At 38.4% G+C, this 25,629-nt stretch overlaps 1 protein-coding gene across 3 annotated transcripts in view; it reads left to right on the top strand.

Annotated features, from left to right (window-relative positions):
* The window catches only part of ENOX2 (ecto-NOX disulfide-thiol exchanger 2), a 329,989-nt gene that overhangs the window by 301,857 nt on the left and 2,503 nt on the right, over positions 1–25,629 (top strand). For all 3 annotated transcript variants that reach the window (XM_012653274.1, XM_012653275.1, XM_012653276.1), the window contains 4 exons: positions 7,214–7,395; positions 16,558–16,665; positions 20,046–20,154; positions 23,591–23,676. In XM_012653274.1, the coding sequence (XP_012508728.1) occupies positions 7,214–7,395; positions 16,558–16,665; positions 20,046–20,154; positions 23,591–23,676 (485 nt within the window). The remainder of the gene's footprint in view (positions 1–7,213; positions 7,396–16,557; positions 16,666–20,045; positions 20,155–23,590; positions 23,677–25,629) is intronic.

The following is a 25,629-nucleotide window of genomic DNA, read 5'->3' as shown; positions in this document are numbered from 1 at the left end:
TTAGAAATGTGCTGTTCAATCTCCATGTATTTTGGCTAATTTCTATCTTTCTGTTATTGATTTCTACTTTAATTCCATTGTGGTCTGAGAACATATATTGTATGATTTCTATTCTTTACATTTTAAGGTGTATTTAATGGCTGATAACATGGTCTCTCTTGGTCAAACTTCCATATGAGCTTAAGAAGAATGTGTAATGTGCTTTTGTTGGATAAAGTAGTCTATACATGTTAATTATATCTAGCTGATCGATGGTGCTGTTGAGTTCAACTGCATCATTACTGATTTCTGCTTGCTGGATCTGTCCATGTCTGAGAGAGGGGTGTTAAACTCTCCAACAATAATAGTGGATTCATCTATTTCTCATTGCAGTGCTATCAGTTTTTCTCTCACATATTTTGATGTTCTTATATAGCATTAAGAATTGTTATGTTGTCTTAGAGTATTAACCCCTTGTTATGCAATGCCCCTCTTTATCCTAATAACTTTCCTTGCCCTGAAATAAGCTCTATCTGAAATTAATATAGCTACTCCAACTGTCTTTTAATTAGTATATCTTTCTCCATCTCTTTACTTTTAATCTATATGTGTACTTATATTTAAAGTTTATTTCTTATAGACAACATATAGTTGGGTCTTATTTTATAATCCATGCTAACAATCTCTGTCTTTTAATTGGTGTATTTAAATCAATGACATTTAAAGTGATATTAATAATATAGTTGGATAAATATCTACCGTATTTGTTGCTGTTTTCTTTTGGTTACCCTTATTCTTTGTTTCTATTTTTGTCTTCCATACTTGTTCTGCCTTTTGTGGTTTTAACTGAACGTTTTATATTCCATTTTTCCTCCCTTTTTATCAATCATATTTCAATTATACTTCTTTTTTAATGTTTTTTAGTGGTTGCCCTAGAGTTTTCATTATGTATTATACATTTACAATTAATCCAAGCCCACTTTCAGATAACACCATACTATTTCATGGGTAGTGTAAGTACTTTATAATAGCAAAATGTTCCTCATTCTTCCCTTCCATTTCTTGTGTCATTGCTGTCATTTATTTCACTTATCCATAAGCATGCATAAGTGTAACAGGCATACCTCAGAGATATTGCAGGTTCAGCTCAAAACCACTGCAATAAATATCACAATAAAGCAAATTACACATTTTTTTTGGTTTTATGGTACATATAAAAATTATGCTTACATTATACTGTAGTCTATTAAGTATGCAATAGCATTATGTCTAAAAAGTAATATCTATACCTTAATTTTAAAATAATTTATTGCTAAAAATGCTACTGATCATCTGAGCCTTCAGCAAGTCACAATCTTTTTGCTGGTGAAGGGTCTAACTTCAGCGTGATGGCTGCTGACTGATGAGGGTGATGATTGCTGAAGGTTGAGGTGGCTGTGACAATTTCTTAAAATAAGACAATGAAGTTTGCCACATCAATTGACTTTTCCTTTCGAGAAAGATTTCTCTATAGCCTGTGATGCTGTGCAATAGCATTTTACCCACAGTAGAACTTCTTTCAAAATTGGAGTCAGTCCTCTCAAATCTTGCTGCTGCTTTATCAAATAAGTTTATGGAATATTCTAAATCCTTCATTGACATTTCAACAATGTTAATAGCATCTTCACCAGGAAGAGATTCCATCTCAAGAAACCAATTTCTTTGCTCATCCACAAGAAACAACTCCTTGTCTGTTAAAGTTTTATCATGAGATTCCAGCAATTCAATCACATCTTCAGGCCCCACTTCTAATTCTACTTCTCTTTCTATTTCCACCAAATCTGCAGTGATTTCCTCCACTGAAGTCTTGAACTTCTCAAAGTCATACGTGAGGGTTGGAATCAACTTCTTCCAAACTCCTGTGAATATTGATATTTTGACCTCCTCCCATGAAGCATGAACATTCTTAATGGCATCAAGAATGGTGAAACCTTTCCAGAAGGTTTTCAGTCTACTTTGCCCAGATCCATCAGAGGAATCACTATCTATAGCAGTTATACTCTTACAAAATTTATTTCTTAAATAATAAGACTTGAAAGTTGAAATTACTCCTTGACCCATGGGCTGCAGAATGGATAGTATGTTAGCAGGCATGATAACAACATTAATCTCCTTATACATCTCCATCAGAGCTCTTGGGTGACATCAGAGCAGTAGGTCTTCAGTAGGATTTTGTTAGGCTGGCACTGAAGCCCTGTGGAGAAAAGTCAGACTGAGGAAAAGCGGTGAGAGTAGCCTGGCTAGCCTCATGTCCCAAGAGCCTGTGAGTTAGGTGCATTGTCAATGAGCAGTAATATTTTGAAAGGAATCTTTTTTCTGAGCAGTAGGTCTCAACAGTGGGCTTGAAATATTCAGTAAATCATGCTGTAAAGAGATGTGCTGTCATTCAGGCTTTGTTTTTCCATTTATAGAGCAGAGGAAATTTAGCATAATTCTTAAGGGCCCTAGGAGTCTAGGCATGGCAAATGAATATTGGCTTCAACTTAAAGTCACCAGTTGCATTAGCCCCTAACAAGAGAATCAGTCTGTGCTTTGAAGCTTTGAAGTCAGGCATTGACTTTTCCTTTCTAGCTATGAAAGTCCTACATGGTATCTTCTTCCAATAGAAGGCTATTTTGTCTACATTGAAAAATCTGTTGTTTAGTGTAGCTACCTTCATCAATTGTATTAGCTAGATCTTCTGGATAACTTGCTGCAGCTTCTATATCAGCACTTGCTGCTTCACCTTGCACTTTTGTGTTATGGAGATAGCTTCTTTCCTTAAACCTCAAGTACCAACCTCTGCTAACTTCCAACCTTTCTTCTGAAGCTTCCACACCTCTTTCAGCCTTCATCGAATTGAAGAGAGTTGGGGCCTTGCTCTGGATAAAGGTTTGGTTTAAGGGAATGTTGTGGCTAGTTTGATCTTTGCAGACTACCGAAACTTTCTCCATATCAGCAATAAGGCTGTTTTGTTTTCTTATCATTTGTGTGTTCGTTGAAGTGGCACTTTTAATTTCCTTCAAAAATTTTTCATTTGCATTCAAAACTTGGCTATTTGGAGGAAGAGTCCTATTAATTGTCCTATCTCAGCTTTTGGCATGCCGTCCTCACTTAGCTTAATCATTTCTAGCTTTGATTTAAAGTGAGAGGCGTGCAACTCTTCCTTTCACTTGAACGTTTAGTGGCCATTATAGGGTTATTAATTGGACTAATTTCAATATTGTTGTGTCTCAGGAGATAGGAAAACCTGAAGAGAGGAAGAGAGATAAGGGAATGGCCAACCAGTGAAACAGAACGCACAAATTTATCAATTAAGTTCATCATCTTCTACAGGCATGGTTCGTGGCACCCCAAAACAATTTCAATAGTAACATCAAAGATAACTGATCACAAATCACCATAACAGATATAACAATAATGAAAAAGTTTGAAATATTGTGAGAATTACCAGAATGTGACACAGAGACACGAAGTTTGCCCGTTCTCTCAGAGCAAATGGCACTGATAGACTTGCTCCATGTGTGATTGCCACAAACCTTCAATTTAAAAAAAAAAAAAAACCTCAATATCTGTTAAGCACAATAAAGCAAAATGCAATGAAATGAGGTATGCCTGCATACAGGTTGAGTATACCTTATCTGAAATGCTTGGGACTAGAAGTGCTTTGGATTTGGCATTTTTTTCAGATTTTGAATATTTGCATTATATTTACCAAATGAACATTCCTAATCTGAAAATTTGAAATTTGAAATGAGCATTTCCTTTGAGCATGACCTCTGAGTGTCTTGTTGGTGCTCAAAAAGTTTCAGATTTGGGAGCATTTCAGATTTCAGATTTTGGATTAGGGATTGTCAACCTGAATATACATATTTATTCATATGTAATTAAATATACTGAGGCTATTGTTATTTTGAAAAGTTATATGTTAGATCAATTAAGAATAAGAAAAATAAAAGTTTTTAATTTTCCATCAATTATTCATTCTTTGATGTTCTTCCTTTCTCTGTATAGATCCAGATTTCTGACTTATATCATTTTCTTCCTCTCTGAAGAATTTCTTTTAACATTTGTTGCAAGGGAGGTCTACTGGCAACAAATTACCTCAATTTTTGTTTGTCTGAAAAATCTTTATTTCTCCTTAAGTTTTGAAAGATAATTTCACAGGGTACAGAATTCTAGGTTGTTGGGTTTTTTTCCTCTTAACTCTTTAAATATTTTATTCGACTCTCTTCTTAATTGTATGCTTTCTCAGAGAAGTCAGATGTAATGTTTATATTTATTCCTCTATAGGTAAGGTATTTTTCTTCTCTGGCTTCTTTCGAGATTTTTTTCTTTATTTTGATTTTCTTAAGTTTGAATACGATATGCCTAGGTATAGGTTGTTTTTGGCATTTATCCTGCCTAGTGTTCTCTGGGGTTCCTGGATCTGTGATTTAGTGTCTGAAATTAATTTGGGGAGATTCTCAGTCATTATGGCTTCTATTCCTTTCTCTCTTTCTTATCCTTCTGGGTATTTCCATTATACATGTTTATACCTTTTATAGTTGTCCCATAGTTCTTGGATATTCTGTTATATAATTTTTTAAGTCTTTCTTCTGTTTGCTTTTCCTATGGTCTGAATGTTTGTGTCCCCCAAAATTCATATGTTGAAACCTAATCAGCAATGCGATGCTACTAGGAGGTATGGCCCTTGGGAGGTGATAGGTCATGAGAGCAGACCCTCATGAATGGGATTAGTATTCTTATAAAGGAGGCCCCAGAGAGATGACTTGCCCCTTCCTGATGTGAGGACACAGCTAGAAAGCACCATTGATAAACTAGGAAATAGGCCTTCACCAGACACCAAAAACACTGGCACCTTGATCTTGGACTTCCCAGCTGTCAGAACTGTGATAAAAAAATTTCTGTTGTTTATAAGCTACCCAGTTTATGGTATTTTGTTATAGAAGCCCAAATGAACTAAGACAGGTTTTCAGATTTGGAAGTTTCTATTGTCATATCCTCAACTCAGACATTCTTTCCTCAGCCATGTCCAGTCTACTAATGAGTGAGCCCATCAAAGGTATTCTTCATTTCTGTTAGTGATTTTGATCTCTGGTATTTCTTTATTTTAATTTTTTTCAGCATATTATGGGAGTACAGATGTTTAAGTTACGTATGTTGGCCTTGCCCCGCCTCCACCCCACAAGTCCGAGCTCAAGCGTGTGCATCCCCCGGATGGTGCGCATCGCACTCTTTGTATATACCCGTCCCCTCCCCCCCTCCCCCGTCCCCCCTGCCCTACATCCGATAAATGTTATTCTTATATGTGCATTTATGTGTTGATCAGTTAATACCAATTTGATGGCGAGTACGTGTGGTGCTTGTTTTTCCATTCTTGGGATACTTCACTTAGTAGAATGCGTTCCAACTCTATCCAGGAGTATACAAGAGGTGCTAGATCACCATTATTTCTTAAAGCTGAATAGTACTCCATGGTATGCATATACCACATTTTATTAATCCACTCATGTATTGATGGACACTTGGGTTGTTTCCACATCTTTGCAATTGTAAATTGTGCTGCTATAAACATTTGGGTGCAGGTGTCTTTCTTATACAGTATCATTTGGTCTTTTGGGTAGATGCCCAGTAATGGGATTGCTGGATCGAATGGTACTTCTACTTGTATCTCTTTAAGGTATCTCCATATTGCTTTCCACAGAGGTTGTACTAGTTTGCAGTCCCACCAGCAGTGTATGAGTGTTCCCATCTCTCCAATCTCTGGTATTTCTTTCTGATTCTTTCTTAGAATTTCTATCTCTCTGCTTATATTATTCATCTTTTCATGCATGTTGTATAATTTTTCCATTAAAGCCCATTTCATATTAATCATAGTTTTTTTAAATTCTCAATATGATAATTCTAACACCCCTGCCATATCTGGTTCTGATGTTTGCTTTATGTCTTCAAACTGTATTTTTTGCCATTTAGTATGCCTTGTAATTTTTTGTTACAATCTGCAGTATAGGCCTTTAGTAATGTGGTAGTAAGGTGTGGGAGGAAGCAAAGTATTCTCTAGTTCTATGATAGGTCTCAGTCTTCATGAACCTGAGGCCCTGGACTGTGAATTTCACAAATGCATCTCAGTTTTGTCTCCCTCCCTACCTTAACTGGGACAGGATGGCTGGAAGAGGTTAGAGTTGGATATTGCCCTCCCTTCCTCCAGGTCTATGAGGCTCTTCTAAAACCTCAGTGGGTTAGGCTCTGATAAAATAGTTTATCCAGAGGGCAACATTTATTAAAAGGAGCAAAACACTCTGCCATTTCAAATATGAAAATGGTTCCTTTTCCCCTCCCCATGCCAGAAACACGAGGAGATTTTTCTTTGATATTCACTGTGAGGACCTGGTAGATCTTCTAGAGATAAAACTAAAAAAAAGTGTGGGGGCTCCCCTATTACTGAGTCCCCCTGGAGTTTTTAACTCACAGACTTGTCCACACTGAGCCTCCAACAATTCATCAATTACAGTTTAGATTTTCCTGCCCAGGCACTAGTTCCCACAAAGGTTTCTGCTCATTGGTTTCCAGTCTAGTACATTGTGATTCTCTAATTGCCTGTTTGTGTCTCCAAAGGGGGGGCTGGAGCAGTGGTTTGCCCTGTAACCTTACTTCTCTGACAGATAAAAGAAGAGTTGTTGATTTTTCAGTTTGCTCAGCTTTTTCCTTGCTGTAAGACAGAGTGGCAACTTTTAAGGTCCTGACATGCTGGAAAAGAAACTGAAAATCTTACGTCTTAATTTTTACATTTACCTTTCCTCTATAGGACTAGTCAATGCTACATTCTTGAAAAACATTTGTCAACAAAATTATTATGCAGTCAGTTGTCACTGTGAGCAATTAGTCCTATATTTTATTATTACAGGGCTCTTATCATTTGCTGTATTTCAAATAAAAGTAATCAATGCTACCTGGAGATATCTTAGTTATATTTGGGGTAGAGAATATGAACTATGATGAGAACTTTTGTGTGTTGGAATCCTGGTTCATTTATTTAGAAAAATGGGCCTGTGTGCTTTTGTGTCCATCTCTTGTTGCCACGGCCAACTCAGACCTAAAGTTCTTCAAGAGGCTTTTTATACATGTTAATTTAAAATACCAACTTTTCATGATACTTAGATGAACCACAAAGGAATCTGTAAATATGGTTTAATATTTTACATTGATTGTTTAGCCTTAGTGTCACAGGCAGAAGCTCTGAAGGAAGAGAATGACAGCCTCCGTTGGCAGCTTGATGCTTACCGGAATGAGGTAGAACTACTCAAGCAAGAACAAGGCAAAGCCCACAGAGAAGATGACCCAAACAAAGAACAGCAGCTGAAGCTCCTGCAACAAGCCCTGCAAGGAATGCAGCAGGTAAAGGCACTTGGGTTTTCTGAGCTTCTTTGAAGGATAGCATCCGCTCCTAACCTGTAGAAGGGTCCCCTGCAAGCAAATAAAGTATCAAACCTGTTATTTTTCGGCCGGGCGCGGTGGCTCACGCCTGTAATCCTAGCACTCTGGGAGGCCGAGGCGGGCGGATTGTTTGAGCTCAGGAGTTCGAAACCAGCCTGAGCAAGAGCGAGACCCCGTCTCTATTAAAAATAGAAAGAAATTAATTGGACAACTAAAAATATATAGAAAAAAATTAGCCGGGCATGGTGGCGCAGGCCTGTAGTCCCAGCTACTTGGGAGGCTGAGACAGGAGGACCGCTTGAGCTCAGGAGTTGGAGGTTGCTGTGAGCAAGGATGACGCCACGGCACTCTAGCCCGGGCAACACAGTGAGACTCTGTCTCAAAAAAAAAAAAAAAACCTGTTATTTTTCTTGATGCCATATTCTCTGGCATGGCTGATGAAGGTATTATGTGGTAAATGAAATATTCTGGTTAATACAGAAATAACAATGGATCACTAATTTTCAAAGAATGAGCTTTCAATGAAAAATACTTAACATCAAAACTACACTGAACATAATCTGATTTTTTCTTCATGCTTCAGAAGATACTTCAGGATATAGGCAGGATCTCAGGGTCTTTATGAAGAACCTTATTTATTAATAGATATGAAGAAGTGCTGATAAATCAGTATCTAGTTGATAGAATTCCAAATAATACAGCCTTTTAGAAGAAATGGAAGGAATCCTACCCTTGATTTGGCTGTAAGTAGGGACATTATGGGTTTTTAAGTATCAATGGTTTGGGCACCTATTACCAATTTTTTTTATTTTGTTTTGTTTTTTTGTTGTTGTTGTTTTGTTTTTTTTTTATTTCAGCATATTATGGGGGTACAGATGTTTAGGTTACGTATGTTGCCCTTGCCGCCCCCTCCCCCGCTAAGTCCGAGTTTCAAATATGTCCATCCTTCGGGTGGTGCACATTGCACTCTTTGTGTATGCAAATACCCGTCCCCTCCTCCCTGCTCCCCCCTCCCCCTCCCCCCTGCCCAACATCCAATAGATGTTATTCTTATATGTGCATTTATGTGTTGATCAGTTAATACCAGTTTGATGGTGAGTACATGTGGTGCTTGTCTTTCCATTCTTGGGATACCTCATTTAGTAGAATGCGTTCCAGCTCTATCCAGGAGTATACAAGAGGTGCTAGATCACCATTATTTCTTAAAGCTGAATAGTACTCCATGGTATACATATACCACATTTTATTAATCCACTCATGTATTGATGGACACTTGGGTTGTTTCCACATCTTTGCAATTGTGAATTGTGCTGCTATAAACATTTGAGTGCAGGTGTCTTTCTTATACAGTATCATTTGTTCTTTTGGGTAGATGCCCAGTAATGGGATTGCTGGATCAAATGGTACTTCTACTTGTATCTCTTTAAAATATCTCCATATTGCTTTCCACAGAGGTTGCACTAGTTTGCAATCCCACCAACAGTGCATGAGTGTTCCTATCTCTCTGCATCCACGCCAACATTTATTGTTTGGGACAACAGTCATTTATGTGAATGGGTTTACCTACATATAATTTCAAGTATAAAAAGTAAAATAGCACCCACTTCTGCTGAAGCAGAGAATAAGGACTCACCTGGAAATTCGAGGGCCTCCTACAGCACCTGGGGCATATGAGTGCTTCTCCTAAGGGACTAGAGCCACACACAGGACCCAAAAACAACATTGCAGCTTGTTCTTCCAGCAAGCACCACCTACTGACAGGAGGTCAATTTGCATGCCCATTACAGCATTTACTAACTCAATTTTACAAGGTATGGGGGGGGGGTCCAAGGAGTGGCCATTTTGGGGAGTGCCTACCCTTCCCCACAGAAAAACCACTACTAGATAAGGGTGGAAAGATCCCAGCCCAGGGCCTTAGAATATAAGCATTTAGGACCCTCCCCCATGAACAGAACTCCCTGTTTGGAAAGCTTGTCCTGACGCTCCTACCAGCACCTCCCTCTAGTGGCCAGAAAATCAACTTCTGAGCCCCACCCAGGCTTTGCCTTTCAGGCTCCTGCAATCCAGCCACAATTTGTCTTGCTCCTCCCCCAACCTCAGGGGAAATAGGGATCAAGCAAACCCCTGGGAGCTACATGGTCCCTCTTAAAGCTTGGGGAATTCAAATGCCCCACCTGAGGGACCAGAGCTTACCACAGGCACAGGAGACCATCTCAGCAGCTGATTCTTCCACACAAACATCAATCAATGATTGGGGAACAACCCCATACCTCAGCATACCACCTCCCAACCCAAGCAAACAGGAAGCAGCTGATTCATACTCACAAGTACCACCCACCATCACTGAGATTAAGCTGGGGGACCTAACTCACTCCACAATATTGGGAAGAAGTGAAGCCAGCAGGTCAGAAGTAACCTGAGAGGTACACCAAACCTATTAGAACACCCCATAGACAACTCAGGATCAGTATTCCTCTGCCTGGCATACTCAGGGATTGATCTTTGGGGACCTGGAGACAGACCCATAAGCCAGGCCTAGCACTCCCAGGTCTCAACTGAGAGGCCTGATGAGAAGGAATTAGTGAAAGAACTCCAGAAACATGAAAAATCAGAGCAAAAAGATACCCCAAAAGAAAACAATAACTCCTTACCAATGGATACCAACCAGAACGAAAAGATTGAAATGGCAGATGAAGAATTTCGAATATGGAGTGTAAGGAAAGTCAATGAAATACAAGAAAAAATAGAAACCCAACACAAACAAACCGCAAAAACAATGCAGGAAATGAATGAAAAATTTACTGAGGAAATCAACTTCTTAAAAAAAAAAAAACAGAACTTCCAGAAATGAAAAATTAATTCAAGAAAATACAAAACACAGTGGAAAGCCTTAATAATAGGCTACACCAGGCAGAATAAAGAATCTCAGAGCTTGAAGACAACACCTATAAATTAAACATGTCAGTCAAAGTGAGAGAACTGACACATAAGAGGAATGAACAAAACCTACAAGAAATATGGGATTATGTAAAGAGGCCTAACATAAGAATCATAGGCATCCCTGAGGGCAAAGAAGAAAATACACAAGGGTTGGAAAATCTATTTGAGGAAATAATTGAGGAAAATTTCCCTGGTCTTACTAGAAATATAGATATCCAAGTACAAGAAGCTCAAAGGACACCTAGGAGATTCATTGCAAAAAGGCAATCACCACAACACATAGTTATCAGACTGGCCAAAGTAAACACGAAAGAGGCTCTCCCATGAGCTGTAAGATGAAAGCAACAGGTACCTTACAAAGGAAAACCCATCAGACTAACTGCAGACTTCTCAACTGAGGCCTTACTCGGTTGGGACCCCATTCTCAGTCTTCTCAAACAGAATAATGGCCAGACTAAAATTTTGTATCCTGCAAAACTAAGTTTCTTATATGAGGGAGAAATAAAGACTTTGTTAGATGAGCAAATGCTGAGGGAATTTGTCAAGACCAGACCTGCCCTGTAGGAAGTACTCAGAACTGCATTATACAAGGATCAGCACAATAGTCACCCACTGGTGTAAAACACCCAAAAGCTAAAGCTCAGAGCCCATGTACTGCAATGGCTCAAGTGGTAAAACAAAGCAATGAAGTTCTACTTAACAGGATGAACAGAAGTCCACACCACTTACCAATTCTTTCAATAAATGTGAATGGCTTGAACGCCCCACTAAAGAGACATGGGCTGGCTGAATGGATAAAAAAATACAAGCCAAGTATCTGCTATCTCCAGGAAACGCATCTAACCCACAAGGACTCATTCATACTCAAGGTGAAGGGATGGAAAACAATATTCCATGCAAATGGAAATCAAAAGAAAGCTGGTGAGCCATTCTTGTATCACATAACATAGACTTCAAATCAGCAAAAGTAAAGAAAGACAAAGATGGTTATTATATACTGGTGAAGGGAACAATTCAACAAGAAGACATAATAATCCTAAATATTTATGCACAGGAGCACCCAGATTCATAAAGCAAACCCTACTAGATCTAAGCAAAGAGATACACAGCATCATAGTTGCCGGGGACTTCAACACCCCACTGACAGATCTGGACAGATCATCCAGGCAGAAAATAAATAAAGAAACACCGGACTTAAAAGGGACTCTAGAATAAATGGGCATAACAAACATGTACAGAACATTCTACCCCAAAACCACTGAATATATGTTCTTCTCATCAGCTCATGGAACATTCTCTAAGATTGATCATATCCTAGGCCACAAAACATATCTCACCAGACTTAAAGAAAAATGGAAATTATACCACGTATCGTTTCAGACCACAGCGGAATAAAATTAGAAATCACATCCAACAGAAACACTCAACTCTACAAAAAGTCATGGAAATTAAACAACCCTATGGCTGGATGATTATTGGTCAAGGAAGAAATTAAGATTTAAATCAAAAGATTCTTCAAACTGGATGGCAAAGGGGACACAAATTATCGAGATCTGTGGGATTCAGCAGAAAAAGTCATAAGAAGAAAATTCATAGACATAAATGCCTATATCCAAAAGACAGAAAGATCAGAAATCAACAGTCTGATGAATCATTTCAAGGAACTGGAAAAGGAAGAGCAAACCCATCAGAAGAAAAGAAATAACGAAGGTCAGAGCAGAACTAAATGAAATTAATAACAAAAGAATTATACAGAAGATTAATGAAATAAAAATCTGGTTCTTTGAAAAGATAAAAATAATCAGCAGGCCTCTTGCTATATTTACCAGAAACAGAAAAGAAAGGACCCCAATGAGGTCAATCAGAAATGACCAAGGAGATATTACAACTAATACTACGTAAATATAAAATATCATCTTTGAATACTATAAAAACCTCTATGCACGTAAACTAGAAAATGTCGAGGAAACAGACAAATTCTTGGAAACACACAACCTCCCTAGGCTCAATCAGGAAGAAATAGAATTCCTGAACAAACCAATATCAAGTAATGGAATTGAAGCAATAATAAAAAATTTTCCAACAAAATAAGTCCCAGACCAGATGGTTTCACAGCCAAATTTTACCAGACCTACAAAGAAGAACTGGTACCTATACTGCAGAAATTATTTCATAACATAGAGAAGGAAGGAATCCTCCACAACTCATTCTACAAAGCCAATATCACCTTGATACCAAAGGCAGGAAAGGACACAAGAAAAGAAAACTACAGACCAATATCCCCTATGAATATAGACGCAAAAATTCTCAATAAAACCTAACAAACTGAATTCAGATGCTTATCAGAAAAATAATCCACCATAATCAAGTGGGCTTCATTTCAGAGATGCAAGGATGGTTCACCATATGCAAATCTATTAATGTGATTCACCACATAAATAGAAGCAAAAACAAAGACCATATGATCCTCTTGATAGACGCAGAAAAAGCATTTGACAAAATTCAGCACCCATTTATGATAAGAACTCTTAATAAAATAGGCACAGATGGAACATACCTCAATATTATAAAAGCCATATATGAAAAGCCCACAGCCAACATCATGCTGAACAGGGAAAAACTGAAATCATTCCCATTCCAGAACTAGAACCAGACAAGGTTGCCCACTGTCACCACTGCTGTTCAACATAGTGTTGGAAGTCCTAGCCAGAACAATCAGGCAAGAGAAGGAAATCAAGAGTATCGAAATGGGGAAAAATTAGGTCAAACTATTGCTCTTTGCTGATGATATGATCTTATATCTGGAAAAACTCAAAGAATCTACCAAGAGACTCCTGGAATTGTACACAAATCAGTAGCATTCCTATATACCAACAACAGTCAAGCTGAGAATCAAATCAAAGACTCAATACCTTTCACAATATCAACAAAGAAAATAAAATACCTAGGAATATATTTAACCAAAGAAGTGAAAGACCTCTACAGGGAGAACTACAAAACACTGAGGAAGAAAATCACTGAGGATGTAAACAAATGGAAAAACATATCATGTTCATAGATCAGCAGAATCAACATTGTTAGAATGTCTATACTACCCAAAGCTATTTACAAATTCAATGCAATCCCCATTAAAATACGAGCATCATTTTTTGCAGATCTAGAAAAAATAATTCTACACTTCGTATGGAACCAGAAAAGACCCTGAATAGCAAAAGCAACCTTAAGCAAAAAGAACAAATTGGGAGGCATCAATTTACCAGACTTCAAGCTATACTACAAGGCTATAGTAAACAAAACGGCATGATACTGGCACAAGAAAAGAGACCTAGACCAATGAATCAGAACAGAGAACCTAGATATAAAACAATCTTCATATTGCTATCTGATCTTTGGCAAAGCAGACAAAAAAAATACACTGGGGAAATAAATCCATATTCAATAAATGGTGCTTGGACAATTTGATAACCACATATAAAAGACTGAAACAGGATCTACACCTCTCATCACTGATAAAAATTAGTTCATGATGGATAACAGACTTAAACCTAAGGCATGAAACTATAAGAATTCTAGAAGAAGAGGTTGGAAAAACTCTTATAGATATCAGCCTAGGCACAAATTTATGAAGAAGACCCCAAAGGCAATCACAGCAACAACAAAAATAAATAAATGGGACCTGATCAAATTAAAAAGCTTCTGCACAGCCAAGGAAACAATCAATAGAGCGAACAGACAACCTACAGAATAGGAGAAAATATTTGCATGCTATACATCCAATAAGGGGCTGATCACCAGAATCTATGAAGAACTCAAATGAATCAGCAAGAAAATAAATCAAACAACCCCATTAAAAATTCGGCAAAAGAAATGAACAGAAGCTTTTCAAAAGAAGATAGACTAATGGCCAATAAATATATGAAAAATGCTCAATGTCTCTAATCATCAGGGAAATGCAAATCAAAACCACAATGAGATATCACCTAACTCTAATGGGAATGGCTTTTAGCAAAAAGTCCCAAAACAACAGATGCTGGCATGGATGCGGAGAGAAAGGAACATTTATATACTGTTGGTGGGACTGCAAACTAGTGCAACCTCTATGGAAAGTAGCATGCAGATACTCAAAGAACTAAAAGTAGACCTACCATTTGATCCAGCAATCCCACTACTGGGTATTTACCTAAAGGAATAAAAGACATCTTATAAAAAAGACACTGGCACTCAAATGTTTATAGCAGCACAATTCATAATTGCAAAGATGTGTAAACAACCCAAGTCCCCATCAATACATGACTGAAGTAATAAAATGTGATATATGTATACAATGGAGCATTACTCAGCCATAAAAAATGGTGAACTAATACCTTTTGTAACAACCTGGATGGAACTTGAGACCATCCTTTTAAGTGAAGTAGTGCAAGAATGGAAAAACAAGAACCACATGTACTCAATACTAAACTGGAACTAATTGATCAACACTTATGTGCACATATGAACATAAAACTCATCGGAAATCAAGTATTTGGGTAACTTTGATTCAAATTGTACCAAAGAAATTCATGTAACCAAAACGTTTGTACCCCCATAATATTCTGAAATAAAAATGTGAAAGTAGTAAATAAGTGTTTCTAACAGTAATTGCATTCAGATACAACATTGTGTAATAGATGCTCAACATCAAGAAGTTTTATGTAACCATCACCACAGTGAGCCTACAATTTAAAAGATATCAACATCTGCTTTCACTACCGTAAAGGAATTATGCTTCTGAGTAAGAGTACTATCCTCTGTTGCACCAGACTACCAGCCATTTTCCTTACAACTTAAATTGTGCAATAATTTTTTAACTATATGTCTTGGAATCAGCTAGGGCAAAGCTGATTGCTGGTGGGAAATTACAAATTATGAACAGGGAGCTTCTCCTGGCACTAGGAGCTCCATGTTATTATTTCTGCCACCATTGTCTTCCTGTATGACAAGTAATATCACATTAATATTTCACCTTTCCTATTAGCAAAATGTGTGAAGTAATGCTTACGTTCCTTTTACTGTCACCATGGAGTTTAATTAGAACATGTAAATTATATCAGCGATCTTTCTACCAGAAAATGCATCTCCTCAGCTAGACATCAAAGAACTTTGACAATATATTAATATATTGTACCATTTTTATCCCTTTCAGTGGTCTTTTGCAAGCCTCTGACAAGCAAGAATGTGGAAACATTTTTACTGTTGTTGTTTTTCCCCTCTTACCTTGATTTTGTAACCATTTCGCATGAGGACATTGCTGCTACTCAAATGCAATTTAAAAATGGTGAACTTTTTTTCATTTCATCACTTCAAAGACCTCAGTGAGAATTAGGTCTCCACCTCCCCCAAAATTATTTTCACTTGTTTTGATTATTTTTTATTTGAAAAATAGCCTTGTAAACAATGATAAAATTTCTTCCATCTTATCCCAAAAGATGTATAGTATAAAATGGTAGTTAATAATATGGACTCTGAGGTTAACCTGATCTGGTTTTAAATCCCATCTCTGCCACTTACTATCCAAATGGCCTTAGGGAAGCCACTTAACCTCTTTAAGCTTCAGGGATTATAGTATCATAGGTTTATTGGGAGCCTTAGATGAGATCATGCATATAAAACCCTTAGCACAATGTTTAGTACATATGAGGCACTCAAGGAATAGTACTGTTAAAATTATTAATAATGATAAATCCAGCTCCCTGCATACTGATAGGGAAACTAACATACGTAAAATTTGTATTCTTTACTACTTTCCTCACAGAAATTGAACTTGGCTTGGCAAATGGCTATTTGTGAGAATGCTTTACAACATCAAGTTCACTCCTATGCAGCAATTAAGACATTCCCCACACAGTATTAACTGCACCCTGCCCTTATTCCTGGCTAGAATAGGGAAGAAGTTAAGTGACTGGATCAATTAGTTTCTCAGGCCCTTTCTAAAATATGAACAAGTTCAAAGGAAGTTCATAAGAGTCAGATAAAATAACTTAAAGTGAGAAATATCTTGATTTTCCCAATCTCTGCATGGAAAAATGATTGTGTGTGCTGGGGAAAAGTGAAACAGGCTCACCTGATATCTAAACTCAGCCAGGGACTTTAAGTGAAGCGCGGATCTTTAGTTGGTGACTTGACTGTCTTTTGTCTTTCTTGTAGCATCTACTCAAAGTCCAAGAGGAATACAAAAGGAAAGAAGCTGAACTTGAAAAAGTAAAAGATGATAAGTTGCAGGTGGAAAAAATGTTGGAAAATCTTAAAGAAAAGGTACATGTGCCCTAAGTGAACCTTTTCCCTTGACCCTTTAACCACTTTCAGTGATGATGAAAATGCTCTGGAAGTTACTGTGATAGGAATCAATGTGGAATGTTTGGCTGATTAGGGATTAAAAGCCCTTCTCCGTGGTAACTTGTATTAAGGGATCTGCTTTTAGGTATGAGTCCTTGGCATTTCTAAGGGTTCTAGAGAGCATACCTTTTGAGGAATAAGAGGTAAGTCCATCCCTAAAATTCCTCAGTCTTCCCCCTTGGAGAAGACCAAAGTGTACACCTCTTCCCTGCTTCATGTTGTCAAGCAAATAGCAATACAGACAATTTGTGTGACCCAAGGTAACTGAGCATTTCATTAAAGGAACACAAGTGCACCGTAGAATGTTGACATTTCATTGCAGACACTCCATCTAGTGTAATAATGAGCAGCTGCAAGTGAGAATAGTAGCCAACACCAAAAGGAAGGAACCCTTGGATAGAAACAAGGAGACACAGTATTCTAAAGCTAGATACTAGCAACAGGGAAGTCAAGATAGAACTTTATCAAGTGAAAGCTATCAGTAATAAGAACTACCAATGAGGACCTCTGAGAGCATCTGTTAACATCTGGATGGATTAGTGTATCACAACCATGAATCAGGTGCCTGGTCTGTTCAAGGTGTATAAAGTCTACTGATGGCTGACTCCCTGTCATACCTCTTCAATCTCCTTGATGAGTGGACATTTGGCTCAAGTTATCCTCTGAAAAGAAAGGCCCCTTGACCAGAACTGCCTGATTTTAATGTCTCTGAAGGAAGAGAATATTAGAAGCTTGGACCAAGAGTCATAAATCAACAATGATACACTTCCTCAAGAGCTCATGCTCTTTATCTTCTGTGTTCAGCTCAGGAAGATGCAATGCACACAGGTACTGGGTGTGTTTACCAGTGTAGTGCCTTCACCCAGAGTGCCATTAAGAACTGGCAACCTTGGTGTAGTTGAAACATATGATTGAAAGTGTTTTCTTCTAGAGGCCATTTGCAATATGCTTTTAATTCTTCCACTTCATAAAACCAACTCACTTTCCAGTTTTTGTGGATACTATTAAAGAAACGAGCATAATCCCAGAGAAATTCATTTATCAAACATTTAATTGAAATGTGCCAAAGCTGCTCTCCTAATCAGGACTTCCCTCATGCTATCAGAGCTTCTAAATGTCCCAGAGCTGCCACATAGCTCCGTTTTGCTTTATGCATAAAGCTGAGTATGTAGCCAGAAGACTATGTAGACCTGGGGTTATGCTCATGACATTATGCTTAAGAGCACTCTTCAGGATTGACATCACAAATTGACTTAAGGACATTTTTCATGTAAACAGATTTCTGCTTTGTAAAGTATTTCATTTAAAGAAGCAAGAGGCCAAATGGCATAGAGGAAACGTGTCATCCTGTGCCTAATGATAAGTGTTTCTTATTTGAAAACTGAATAGACCATGAAATGGCAGCTAAAGAAAACAGGGAAAGAGATCCAACTGATAATCCAAAAAAAGTCGGTCAAAATATGTTTTCCCTGTTATTTAAGCAAAGCTTCTTTTAGAGAAATTCATGACAGTTCATTATAAACTGATCTTCTCTGGGAAGCTGATTTGTGAGCAAATATTTCAACCTGACACAATTAGGTTAGGAAGCAAAGTACCATCACATTAGACTGCAAAAATAATTTCAGGTTGAAAGGAAAGCAATAAGTTTTGGTGAGGAGGGATCCTTTTTTGTTTGTTTTTGTTTGGGTTTCTTGACAATAAGCTACACTGTGAGTTATTGTCAGTGTTTTGCCATATAACAATGTGACTTATGTCTGTCTTACTGGTGAAAGAACTAGCTCTTTGAATCAGCTAGTAAAATTCAAGATGATAAGCATCCCTTCAATATACCATCTAATTTTTTAAATGCCAGCTATAATAAAACTGAAGTCAGGTTTCAGTAAGGCTGTAGCTCTATTAAGGATGGCTAAAACTTCTCAGAATATCTTCACATCTTAAATCAACCCCAATCTGTTAAACTTTCACACTTGAGAAATGGCTTAGTGGATCATTTAATGTTTTAAAGGGGTTAGAAGCAGATGTGAAGCCCGTGGCTTAGAAGTGAGCCAGTAGTATAAATCAAACGTGGCATAATGGTTACTGCCTGGATTGGATTCTAAGGGCCAAAGATTGAGTAGATCATCAAGAAAGCGTTCCCTTCTGACTATAATCAGGAAGCCTGTAAATCCTCAAAACAACATGTCTTGCAGCCTAGACTATTCATTTCATTAAGAGACAGCGTCCTGGAAGCTTTGAAGACATCTTTAAAGAAAACAGAAGGAATCCTGTCCCTGCCAAGGGTTTGTGGAAGGGAAGAAGTAACAAAGCATGAGTCAGCCATGATATCTGCCCCCCAAGGAGCATTCACCAGCATTTTCTTTTACAGCAATAAGAGACTGAAGCGGTGATTTCTTTTATTCCTTATTCTGAAGGCTCTTCCTTCACATTTATAATACAGAAAAGATGTTCTAGGTACCCAAAGAAAGAAAAATCCATGAAAGGTCTGGAGGTATTTTTCAGTTTAATTGCTGCTCATGGATTTCACCTGAGTTTCTCTTATGAAACCTACCTGCTACACTCAGAAAGAGAAAACCTTTCAACAACAAAGAAGGCCATTGACTAATGATATTTTTGGTCATGGTCATTTTTTGCTATAAATCACAAATATTCTAACTGATAATGTCCTTACAGAAAGAAGAGAGAGAGTTGCTAATCAATAGATAAAGGCTATGCTTTTTAGTTTAAAAGCCAACAGTTGATTATCTGTGAGTGGATTGGCTACACTGTAGATTCTCCATTCAGAAATGGAACTTACCATCAACAGAGTATGTACCTAAAATCAAAAAAGAATGGTCTTTTCACAGTGGATGACCTGGGATGAAATCCTGACTCCACCACATCCTGGCAATGTGATCTTAGCCAATTTTTCCGATTTATCTGAGCCTCACTTGCCTCATCTGTAGAATGGAGATAACACATATCTAACAATGCCTGGCATCTAGTTAGTAGACAATAAATGTTGGATCTGGTCCCCCAGATTACTTGTACAGAGTCAAGAATGATAAAGGCAGAAAATAAAACTGGTGAAGATAAATGTTTAAATTGTTCTGTGTTTTGAAGCCATGTAAAGAAGCTTTGAAATACCTGTGATGTTTTTGTAATTTATGCTGTTTTCCCTCCCATTCAATAATCCAAATTGAATAATAATCCAAATTGCTTTTATGGTCCTGTGTTAAAAAGTTACCTGTTGTGTAGTTAATTGAAACCAACTCTATTGACAAATAAGGTGAACTGACCTAGGAGGCATGTTATTCCCACAGGAAAACTGTGCTTCCAGACTGTGTGCATCAAGCCAGGATAGTGAGTACCCTCTTGAGAAGACCATGAACACTAGTCCTATCAAATCTGAACGTGAAGCACTGCTAGTGGGTAAGAAGCTAACAAACATATGCAATGCATAGGGTACAGCAGAGGACAGGAAGGGTTTACCTAAGATTAATAAGCATACACCAAGCATTTATAAAGCGTGACAGTGCAAGAACTCAGAGTCCCGAAGATGAGGGTATAAGAACAAGTACAAATGTCCATAAAAATTGTAACAGCAGCTTTCAGCCCTCTTCAAGCTCCTCGTAGCCACTGCTGCATGAAGTGTGTCAGTATCAGCACAATGCCAACAGGGGGGTCAGCGGAGAAACATATTGGAGATTTTAAAAAATCTCTATGTAAGAATAGCTAAGCCCTCTCATATCCACTCAGGGAGCTAGTGCAGACCATGTTTGGCAAAGAGCTTTTCCAGATGAGCCTCTGGAACAAGTGTATGCCTCTCAAGTTTTTCCAGGTTACTGACTAAGCTATTTTTACTCACAACATTTCGGACACCAAATGAGAGGGTTTTTTTTTTTTTTTGGTTTTTTTTTTTTTATTTCCTAACCCGAAATACGTGATGTCTTTTCTAATACCACATCTCCAACTCTTCGACACTAACTGGGCATCCTACGATGTAATTTAATTCAATTCTGGCACTCACTACCTGAACTTACCATTATACTCCACAGGTTTAAGAGCTCAGTCCCACAAGACTGCCTTCACTTTAGACACCAGTCTCAAATATCAGGTCCCCAAGTTATCCACACTTCTGTCCAATTTGGCTACAAAGTCAAGAGTTCCCATGACCCCCCACCTCAGGTTCAATAATTTGCTGGAACAACTCACAGAACTCAGGAAAGTGCTTTACTGACTATTACCAGTTTACTGTAAAGGATACAATGGAAGAGATGGAAAGGGCAAGGTACTGGGATGGGGTATGCAGAGCTTCTATATCTTTTCTGAGTGTGCCACTCTCCCAACTTCTCGATATGTTCACCAACTGGGGGGAGCTCTCTGGACCTTATCATTTAGGGGTTTCTATGGAGGCTTCCTTACATAGGCATGATTGATTGAATCATTGGCATTGGTGATTAGCTCACTTTCCAGCCCCTCTCCACTCCCTGATGTTGATGGGGAGGCTGAAAGTTCCAACCCTCTAATCATGCCTAGATCTTTCTGGTGGCAGGCTCTGTTCTAAAGCTAAGGAGGGGCCCCCAGCCACCAGTCATCTCCATTAGCATACAAAAAGACACTCTTATCACTCCAGAAATTCCAAGGGCTTTAGGAACAGGGACAATGACCAAATATTTATTTTTTTACTATATCACATTGGCAGATGACTCAGGAAACAGTGGTATGTTGGACACAGGTGGGCTCTGAAGAGATCAATGCAGAATTGCTCTCTCTATGTATAAAAATTCATTTTGAGAAGCAAGATAGCATAAATGGTTAAAGAATCAGACAAACCTGGATTCCCATCTTTACCCCACCATTTGTTTTCTGAGCTTCAGTTCCTCCATCTGCAAAATGGGCATAAGATATTGCCTACCTCAAAGGGCAACTGCGAGTATTAAATAAAATAACTCACCTAATCACGTAGCACAGTGCCTGGGCCAGAGTAAGCCCTCATAAATGGAAACTACGTTACCCTTAGAGCACTATTCACAAATGCTATTGACTTCATATTCCATTTGGACAACAGTGGCAGATTGAGATTCTAAAATATTTAAGAGGGACTAATCATTTAAGAGATGGTGGTCTCAGGCCACAGCAGATAATCCCTATTGCCTTCTAGGAAGCTCAGCTAACAGTGGCCCCACCCCAGTCTTAACAGTCCTCCACACTGACTGGTTTCTGCATATTTTTAAGATATATCTGCCTCCTTTGGTAATAGATATTATGCTCAGATCTAACACTTTGATATGTTAAATAAAGATGCACAGGGGGATCTGCCATTGAGTCTTCAAGAAAGTGACAACTTATTAACGTCTTCCAACTCAAAATTCTTAACAAATTGGCATGGCAACAGGAAGACCTGTCAGAGAAGTGCCGAGAGTAGAAGGAAGCTTTGTAAAGGGATAGTCTTAGGAAAAAAGATTCTTAAAATAAGTGTTTATTCTCTTGTTTTTAAAAAAGGTAGTCTTGGGTTGGCAGAGAGGAAGGAAAATGTGTTTTTTAAATCAGTTCTATGGGTTTGAACCCACAAAAACTGCTTAGTGTTTTTAAATCTATGGACTTATTTCTTGGCATTATATAGTCTTTTTTGGCCAGGACATCTAGAATTTCTTTGAATGTGCACTGTCTTCTTCAGAATTTAAGCTTCTCAGTGAGAATCAGTGTTTAAAAATTCAATTTACCTAGTCATTTAAGAATAAAGTAGTGTTATAAGTAATAGCATTCCTTTTGAACAGATTTTGAGCCCCCCCCCTTGCCAACTTACCCCCTTGCTGTCTAATATTTGGAAGATTTTCACAAAGAACTGATTGAACTTCAAGCTACAATTTAAACTTGTGCTAGTCTTTGTCAGTCTCTTAAAGGGACAGAGGAGTTGTAGTTTATAAACCAAATCAAATTTTGCGTTTATCTCCTGGCAGTTTTCAGCAAACTCAATTCTCGGTCTATTTGATGTACCTAAGATCTTATGAAAGGAGGTGGACTCAAAAAAAATTAAAGAAAAAAAAGTACACTTTTGAGCTATTTATTTTCCACCTGTTGCCAGAGAAAGAAGTATTAGAACAATTAACCTACTGGCCAGAACAATCAAGGCAGTATGTGAAGCTGCCAATCACCCACAGTCAGGCTGAGTAGAAATCACATGCATTCCTGAAAGCTGTAAACTACTATAATAATTCTGTTACACAAGGAGATTCGGGGCTCTACAAAATGCTAGTGACCACCTGAGTCAGCCATGAATTAAATGTTTGGCTTTTCTTTACAGAGCTACTCACAAAATAAAACCCAAATACAATCAACAGATTGTCTTGTGAGAGGCACTGGGTTAATCAGGCAAAGTTCAGCAGCAAGGCATTATTAACACCTAAGAGACTGAAGTCTAATTTAAAGGCCATGTGAAGGAGCTGCAAAAATCCAGCATAGCCTAAATTCTAGAATTCAATGGATGTTTAGCCATCACAAATAATGGAAGTGACTGTTCAAATGCCAGCCTTTCTACGTGTGATACAGTACAGCGAGAGGCAGTCTGTGGTCAAGAGTGACTGTCTGGATTCAAATGCCAGCTCTGCCACTGACCAGCTGTGTGACCTTCAGCAAGTTACTTAAACTTTCTGTGCCTCAGTGTCCTCATCTCAGTGAAATGGGGATGGCAATACTGACCTCACGGGGTTGTTAGAAAGATTAAATGAGTAAAATACGTGTAAACTTAGAATAGTGTCCAGTATGTTTATGTTGTACATATGAGTTACCTCTTACTATTCACTATCACGTGAAATCTCAAGGACTACAAAGCTCAAGTGTAACCTCCATGATATTGTCTCTGTAGGGATCATCTCTACATTCCTTCATGTTCACCCATTTGGAGCAAGCATTGAATACATCTGTTCCTACCTGCACCGTCTTGATAATAAGGTATGTGAGGGCAGGGATGCAGTGTTCTTTGTGAACAGGTGACTTGACTTAAGCATAAATAGACCATTAATTATTGCTCTAAGGAAGTTTCCCTCACCTGCTCCCACTACGATTCAATATAGAGCTTCCCCTTTGCAAATAGGGTGACCATCTGTCCCACTTTGCCCAGGACCGAAGGGTCTTCTGTGACTTGAGACTTTCGATGCTAAAACCAGGGACGTCTCAGGCAAACTTGAACTAGTTGGCCACCCTACTTCAAAAATACATCTTAGAAGAATTTTCCTCCATTCTCTTAATTTACATATAAGCTGCAAATTAACCAGTATAAGCTTTCTCACCCATCAAACTTTTGTCCTGAATTTTTCTTTTTTTAAATTTATTTATGTATTTATTTATTTTTTTATTTCAGCATATTACAGGGGTACAAATGTTTAGGTTACGTATATTGCCCTCGCCCCACCCAAATCAGAGCTTCAAGCGTGTCCATCCCCCAGATGGTGCGCACCGCACCCATTGCGTGTGAATATACCCATCCCCTCGGCCCCCCTCCCATCTGCCTTGTCCTGGATTTTTAATCCATAAGCAAATGTTTATTTTCAGAATTGGAAGTCTTACCCCATCTACCTCTCCCGCCATCACTACTGCCATTATCTATTACAAAACAATCAAGGCAGGGCCAAAGAGAGAGAGAGAGAGAGAGAGAGAGAGAAAGAGAAAGAGAGAGAGAGAGAGATGGAGCAATAAGCCAAGGACCTCTGTAGCCAGACTGAATATTTGCTCACAGCTGATCTCTTGAGCTATTCCTTCCCTGAATACTCTCCTTTGGGGGAACTCCTAGGGCATCTGGAGCAGGGGTAAGTGCTAATTCTCTAGGAAGTCAAGGATGCCTCTTAGAGGCAAGAGGGCACTCTTGACTCGTCAGAATGAATCAACCCATGACACATTTTTTCGGAAGCAGCATCCAGTTAAACCTCCTCATGGATTATATTCCTTATTTCACAGGATCTGGGCCTTTTAAGACGTGCCATTGAATGCAGATTCTTGACATGTGGATGTCCAAACTTTTAAGCCATTTAAGCATATATCCTCATAACAAAGGCACTGGCCCACTTGGGAATCTTATTGCTCTAACTGTATTCCAGCTATATACATCCTCCTCAATGGCATTTGCTTTAGTTCTAACTAGCACTCCCCCTCATTTCCCTCTGGGAAGTGCTGCTATTCTGCAATTAAATAGCCCATTTGACAGTGGAGGGGATAATGGAATGTGAGTACCAGGACCATGCAGTGGTATGAAAATGAACTATATGAACTATACATCAGTAAAAACTATCTGCTGCTTCTTTAATTTACAAAAATAAGACATGCACATTATCTTTAAAATGTAAGCATTATAGAAATATGGTAAAGGGAAAGTAAAATTACCCACAATCCCACTCCTCAAGTATAACTACTGTTAGTTTGGCATATATTTCAGACCCTTTTCTAGACATATGCTGTACCTATATAATATGTATATATTTATAAACATTATGTTTTTTGAAATGGGAATTCTACTCTGTATGATACCGTGCAATGTGCTTCTTTCATGTAACTGGATACAGTGCACTACCAGCACTGGGAAGAAGGCATGACTTCACTCTAGGCCTAGTTCCTCCTTACGAGCTTCCTGTCACAGTAGTGTCAGGGCCTCCCGAGGAGAGACTCAGTGATACCAGCAGAATTTGGGCTCCATCCCTGCAGCTTCAGGCACATTCAGTGTGGCAGCAACTCTGGGCTTCTTTAAGGATCCCTTGGTGTCCTTCAGCCAAGCCCTGGTGCCCACCTTCACAGTTAGGAAGGTACTTTACTAACGTTACTAATGCAGAGATGACCACCTAAAAACAAGCCCTGAAGGAGCCCACAGATTTGTTTTTGTGTTTAAGTGTACGTGTGTGTGTGTGTGTGTGTGTG

The sequence above is a fragment of the Propithecus coquereli genome, unplaced genomic scaffold (assembly GCF_000956105.1).
Source record: "Propithecus coquereli isolate 6110/MARCELLA unplaced genomic scaffold, Pcoq_1.0 Scaffold42, whole genome shotgun sequence".
NCBI lineage: Eukaryota > Metazoa > Chordata > Mammalia > Primates > Indriidae > Propithecus > Propithecus coquereli.
Note: the sequence above shows the minus strand (reverse complement) of the source record. Positions and strands in the feature narration are given on the sequence as shown.